At 39.7% G+C, this 6,794-nt stretch overlaps 1 protein-coding gene across 2 annotated transcripts in view; it reads left to right on the forward strand.

Annotated features, from left to right (window-relative positions):
- The window catches only part of LOC109074435 (cytosolic phospholipase A2 delta-like), a 26,181-nt gene extending 19,854 nt beyond the window's left edge, over positions 1 to 6,327 (forward strand). The window contains exons 14-17 of one of the 2 annotated variants that reach the window (XM_042773927.1): positions 1,854 to 2,033; positions 2,250 to 2,419; positions 2,514 to 2,700; positions 5,758 to 6,327. In XM_042773927.1, coding sequence (XP_042629861.1) covers positions 1,854 to 2,033; positions 2,250 to 2,419; positions 2,514 to 2,700; positions 5,758 to 6,077 — 857 coding nt within the window. In that variant the 3' untranslated portion in view covers positions 6,078 to 6,327. The remainder of the gene's footprint in view (positions 1 to 1,853; positions 2,034 to 2,249; positions 2,420 to 2,513; positions 2,701 to 5,757) is intronic. The other variant, XM_042773926.1, reaches the window with a different exon arrangement.
- Positions 6,328 to 6,794: the final 467 nt, after the last annotated feature.

Genomic DNA, 6,794 nt, shown 5'->3' on the forward strand with positions numbered 1-6,794 from the left:
ACTAACATCACGTAGCTTCACACTGCTCTGGGGGACTAGACAAGGATGCCCACTCTCCCCTTCACTATTCACCATTTTCATTGAACCATTAGCAGCAGCCATCTGTCAAAACAGCAACATAAAAGGAATTCAAACATTAAATATACACCACAAAATAAGCCTTTATGCTGATGATATATTATTATATTTATAAGACCCCCCATCATAATTACAAGAAACGATTAAACTCATTGACTCAAATATTCTCAAATATTTCTGAATACTTAATCAACTGGAGTAAATCTGCTATTCTTTCATTACATTCCACCAGCTTGGATGTGACATCCCAGACACCAGCAATTCCTCTATGCACCAATTACATCACATATAGGTATTAATGTTTCCCCCAGGCTGTCAGAGTTGTTTGGACTCAACTACACTCCATTACTTAAAACAATAGACAATAATCTTCAACGCTGGATGAACCTACCACTATCTATTATGGGGAGAATATCAGTAATTAAAAGACTATACTCCCTAAATTAAACTATTTATTTACAATGACAGCAACACAACCCACCCTTTCCTGGTTTAAATCACTAGATTCAATTATTACCAAATTCTACTGGAAAAACAAGACCCCAAGAATTAAACTGACTACCCTACAGGAACCAAAAATACAAGGAGGACTTGAAGAACCACATTTTTACCACTACTTTCTGGCCAATCAGCTCCAAAATTTGCACAAATGGATTCACACTGACTCATCAGAAGGCACATGGCTAGTTGCAAAACAAACAATTTGCAAGGACATTAACACTTCAGAATTACCCTTCTTCAATCAGACCATCAAAAAGCATCACTGCTTTAAAATGTCGACAATAGCAGCAGCTCTCACAGCCTGGTGGAAATTTCATCAAATCACAGACACTCCTCTTACACCATCAAAATACACCCCGATCTGAAATAACCTAGATTTTTCAGCTAACAAGGGCATCACACAACTTCAGCATATCTTTCATAATAATAACCTGGCACCAATTTCCCACTTGGTACACAAAACACCTCAGACACCTATTTTCACACCATTTGGCATTGCACCTCAATTAAAAAAATTTGGGAAGATGTTACTGACTCACTATCCAACCTTATGGGATGTCACATCCCATTGTCTCCCTCCCTCTGTACAGTATATTAGGTGACATATCCATAATCAATTTAAACAATACAAATAGTCAATTACTCTTAGTGGCTCTAACTATCGCCAAGAAAATTATCCTCATGAACTGGAAATCAAGGAACACCATACATATTAGACCTTGGAAAAACTTACTAATAGACTACATCTCCATGGAAAACCTGTCAACTTCCACTCAAAATAATGCAATAGAATTACACCCCTCCTGGTTATCTCTCATAAACTTCCATCAATCATGAATCCGCTGATCCTCTTTGTCTGAAGCCATCCTCAGTAACACATCTGCATCAATATCTAAACAAGATTATGGAAGGGGGGTTAAGAGGAGGTAGCAACAATGGCTAATATTGGAATGATTTCTGAAGGATCATGTGACACTGAAGACTGGAGTAGTGGTTGCTAAATATTCAGCTTAGCCTTCACAGGAATAAGTTACATTTAAAAACATATTATTTACATTATTTACGAATACAATGTTAAAGATGAAATTGTAACAATATTTCACAATATTACTGTTTTTACTGTATTTTGATTAAATAAATGCATTACATTATCATAAGACTTCTTTAAAAAAACAAATCTTACTGACCCTGAATATTTGATGGTAGTAACATCTGTGTCTTACATTATTATATATTGACATGACTCAATTGTCTTCTTGTCGCCTTCTATAAAGAGACTGATAGTAAACCAACAGCACTTGGCACATACCTGATCAGCCCTGTGACTGACTTTGCTAAAATGCTGTGTGGCTTTATGACCAGCCGCCCCATTGTCAGTCAGATGTACAACTTCCTGAGAGGCTTCAACCTGCACAACAGCTACAATGAGAACACGGGCTTCATCACATGGAAAGGTCTAGGGCTTTATTTATTCCCCTGACTATTTCAAGTGTGCACTGTGTTTATTATATGTATTCTTCATATGGACTATATCTTATATTAGTGTTATTTCATGTGTGTAGATGTAATTTGGTGATGCCTGTCATTGCATGAAATGTAATCAAGGCTTTTTACACCTAAATAGCTGATAGTGTTTGCAGTATTCCATAATATTCATGCTCTGTCTACAGACACACACCCAGATGCCTTTCCTAACTCCATGACTCCAGCTGATCCTGTTCTGAGTTTAGTAGACGCTGGAATTGCTGTAAATGCTGGATTCCCCCCTGTGGTGCGCTCTCACAGACATGTGGATGTTATTCTGTCTCTAAACTACTCCTGGGAACGAGATCGGTTTAAGGTGAGGCAGACCTGGAAGATTTTGTAAGAACTGATTGAAATGCAAATATTAGGGACTTACAGAAAAAATAATTATGCCTGTTTGTGTCCAATAGGTAATTAAGCAAACTCAGGAGTACTGCACTGATCGCAAGATTCCATTTCCAAAGATTGATTTCCAAAAGGTGGAGTCCGAGCCACTGAAGGAAGTTTATGTGTTTGAGGATAAAGAGAATCCAGAGGTTCCCATAGTGCTTCACTTTCCCCTGGCCAATGTCTCATTCAAGCAGTTCAAGTCTCCTGGTGAGTATCACCATCACCTTTTACATCCCATCTACCATATTCCTAATAGGAATTACAGTGCTCGTAAAGCAGGACTGTATTTATATTCTGGCTAGAATGTTAATTTTATATTGTGTACAGTAAATCACATAAATATAAAATGTATATTGTAAATATTTTATATAGATTTTGTCTATATTTTTGACTGTATATACATTTGAACCATAAAGTGGATAAAATAAACTACTGTTCAAAAAATTGGGATTGATAAGATTTTTTTTTTTTTTTGAAAGTCTTTTATGCTCACCAAGGCTGCAATTTTTGATAAAAAAAACTGTAAAAATAGTACTGTTGAAAATATTACAATTTACTGTTTACTTTTTTTTTCTTTTTCTATTTTAATATATTTTAAAATGTAACTTATTCCTGTAATGGAAAAGCTTAATTTTTCAGCAGCCATTACTCCAATCTTCAGTATCACATGATCCTACAGAAATCATTTTAATATGCTGATTTGTTGCTCAAGAAACATTTCTTATAATTACCATTGTTATAATGTTGTGCTGCCTTTATTTATTTTGAAAACCATGATGCATTATTTTCAGGATTCTTTGAATATAAAATTGTACAATATATAGATATATATATATATATATGATATATAATATATATATTATATATATTATATATATATATATATATATATATATATATATATATATACACCTAAAGAAGATAGCATCATAAATAATATTTGAATTGTCACTGGTGTTTTTTCTTACACTGTTTGCATATTGAGTTATGACTGTTCTTATCTTCTTTGCATATACATTATTAACCCATTTATACACTGCCCGTCCAAAAAAGAAGTCACACACTCTTAATATTTCGTTGGACTGCCTTTAGCTTTGGTTATGGCACACATTCGCCGTGGCATCATTTCGATAAGCTTCTGCAATGTCACAACATTTATTCCCGTCCAGAGTTGCATACATTTTTCACCAGGATCTTGTATTGATGATGGGAGAGTATCCAGCACATCCCAAAGATTCTCATTGGGGTAAAGGTCTGATTCTGGACTCTGTGATGGCCAGTCCATGTGTGAAAATGATGTTGCATGCTCAGAGTTGCACTCTTTCACAATTTGAACCGATGAATCCTCTTTCACAATTTGAATAGCCCGCCATGAATCCTGGCATGTGAGTCATCTTGGAATATGCCCGGAGGAATTTGCCCCATCAGTGGAACTGTGAGAAATGGGTAATCACCAGCGATGAACACGCGACTCCGGCAGCCCAGTGTGTGTGCCAGAGCCCACCATCCAGAGAGCCCAAGGACCATGACCAGGTCCTGGTCCATCCGGGAGGCTTCCAATTAGCCCCGATTAAGCCCAGGATGGGCTCCTGGAGTTAAGGACATGTGGTTCCCGAGAAGCCCATGGGTCCTGATCCCCAGTTAAGCCCCCATCTCCAGCCTCGGTGGGGGTTATCCGCTTTGGTGGAGTGGATGCTGGTGGGATGTGTGTTACATTTCATGATCTTAGAATGTTGGGGGATCTCGCTAGGTCCAGTGCCTGCTCCTAGAATGTGTCCTCCAGTGCCTGCTCCTAGCACTCCCACATGCTCCTTGGCAGCCCCTTTGCTCACCCTCAGCCCACCATCTTCCAGCGTCGTGGAGTCTCTCTCACCTCCACCTCCGAGGCCTGGACTCCGCTTCGGCTTGTTGACACGTCGGCTCCACCATGGCTCCTAGCTCCCTCCTCTCCGCCTTGGCCCGGCAGTCCACAAGCATTGCCTGGCTCCCTTGTCCCTCCGGCTTTGCCTTGGTCTGGCGTTGACCATCTTGCACCTCGGGACTCCACTCCTCTGGCTTTGCCTCGTCCCTCCGTCCCTCTGGCTCCGTCAGGCTCCTTCATCCCCTCAGCTCCACCTCAGTCCTCTGTTGCTCTGGCTCCACCACGACCTCCCGGATCCACATCGGTTGCCAGCATCATCAGTTCCGCCTAGGACCTCCGGATCCTACCCGTCACCCTAGCTCTCCGTCTCCACCTCGGACTCCTCCTCCACCTGCTCCGCCACCGTTGGTCGGCCCCCTGGAGTCGGTGGCCATTACTCCTCCATGGCTCCTCCCACCATCGGCTCCACCTTGGGTCGTAGTTATGGCTGTGGCCTGGGTCCTGTCGGGCTCCTCCTGCTTCAGGTCCCTCCTGTCTCCTCCCTGGCTCCTCCCTCCATCTTCTCCTCCCTGGCTCCTTCCTCTGTGGTCTCTGTCTGCTGGCCCCCTCCCGGGAGTCCGTCCTCCACCGGAACCTCCTCCTTCTGTTGTTTCTACGGTGCGAGGTTGCGCCTTCCGGGAAGGGGGAGTAATGTCACACCCCTGAACTTATGTTTTTTTTTTTTTTTCTTGTGTCCCAGTTTCTGTCTCCCGTGGTTTGTTAATTTAAATCCAGGTGTGTCTAGTTTCTTTCCCATGTGTTCCATGTTCCCATTAATTTAGTAATTCCATACACCTGTCTGCTCCTCATTATCCTGTCTTTATAAGCCTTGTCCTTTCAGTTCAGTTTTGTCGGGTCTACAAGTCAGTACGTGTGTTTTTCTCCTGTGTTCCATGTTGGATTTACCCCTGTGTTGGATTAAAAAAGACTCTCTCGATTATTCTTGACTCCGTGTTCCTTCTGGCAGCGTAGCGTGACAGGAAGAAGAAATTAATTGATGTTATAACCTGGTCATTCAGCATATTCAGGTGGTCAGCTGACCTCATTCTTTGGGCACAAAACATAATCATTCATGCAGTAATTATCCAATGGGAGGATCTTAACTATTTGCTTAGTTAAATCCAGGTGGTGACTTTTTTTGGACGGGCAGTGTATTTTTATAATACACAGATTGTCATGACAATGGCAAAGCAGCTCAACAAGCCAAAGCTTACTTAAAACAATATTTAACAATACTTTTGCTACATTTAAAGCACTTTTAATGGTTTAATTGCAGTATATTGTGATTGGATATTGCCATTATTTGGTACATCAGCTCATTTTAAAAATGCTAATGTCGAACCATGTGCATGTGTGTGGTTTAGGAGTGAAGAGAGAGGGAGATAAGGAGTGGAAGGAGGGAGCGGTTGATGTTGAATTTAACAGTAACACCTCCCCATATCTCTCTCACAAACTGACTTACACACCGGAGGACTTCCATAGGCTCATCAACCTCACCTCCTACAACATCCAAAACAACAAAGACGTCATTTTGAATGCACTAAACAAAACACTTAACCGAAACAGACAAAGGCAGACCGGTGATAGCCACACCACAAAGGAGAAGGCGGCAGTAAGAAAGACCAGTTCAATGTCAACACCAAAAGCAAGACCACAAAAAACAAGAAAGACTGAAGCACCGTGATCTGCAACAAGATTACTGTGAAGTAAACCTCAGAACAGGAAATCTCTTTCTTTTTTTTAAATGAACTTTTGTCAATGTCATTATTAAAAACATGTTTATGATACAATGAAATAGCATTTTTGTTTCTGTCTATTTAACTCATTTCAACTCTATTTTCTATATCAGCAATTCAATTAAATTCAAAGTGTTCTACAAAGTGCAATAAACTTCATCACTTGGTTGCTGTAACTTTGACACTATTTCTAGTCTTACTAAAAAAAATAAGGCAGTAATTTTCAACAAAACCATTGTTAATTAGTTAAGACCACTTATTTGGCAATACCTAATAATTAAACCTACTTTATTAATCAAAAGCCATTTTGTTTTATTTTATTTCATTTTATTATTTTTTATTTAGATATTAGCCCTTTGTCCAAAGATATGCCAGCCAACTTGATGTCAGTACCAAATGATTAATTTGTGATTGGCTAATTTAGCACTGAATTCTTTATTTTCTTTTTTTATATAAACACTCATGACAACAGTATTTTAACAATATCAGGTAGTGACATATTATGAGTGGTGTTCCACACATAAAATATGTGGCAGTTTCTTCTAGCTAATATGACTCATTTACTGTGATTCCCTATTGTTTCTCTATAAAGTGTTGTTGGGGTGTGTGCCATATCTATGCACTGCACATCTATGACATCACTATAACACTGTAGTTTCACTATA

This window comes from Cyprinus carpio, chromosome A17 (assembly GCF_018340385.1).
Source record: "Cyprinus carpio isolate SPL01 chromosome A17, ASM1834038v1, whole genome shotgun sequence".
Classification (NCBI taxonomy): domain Eukaryota; kingdom Metazoa; phylum Chordata; class Actinopteri; order Cypriniformes; family Cyprinidae; genus Cyprinus; species Cyprinus carpio.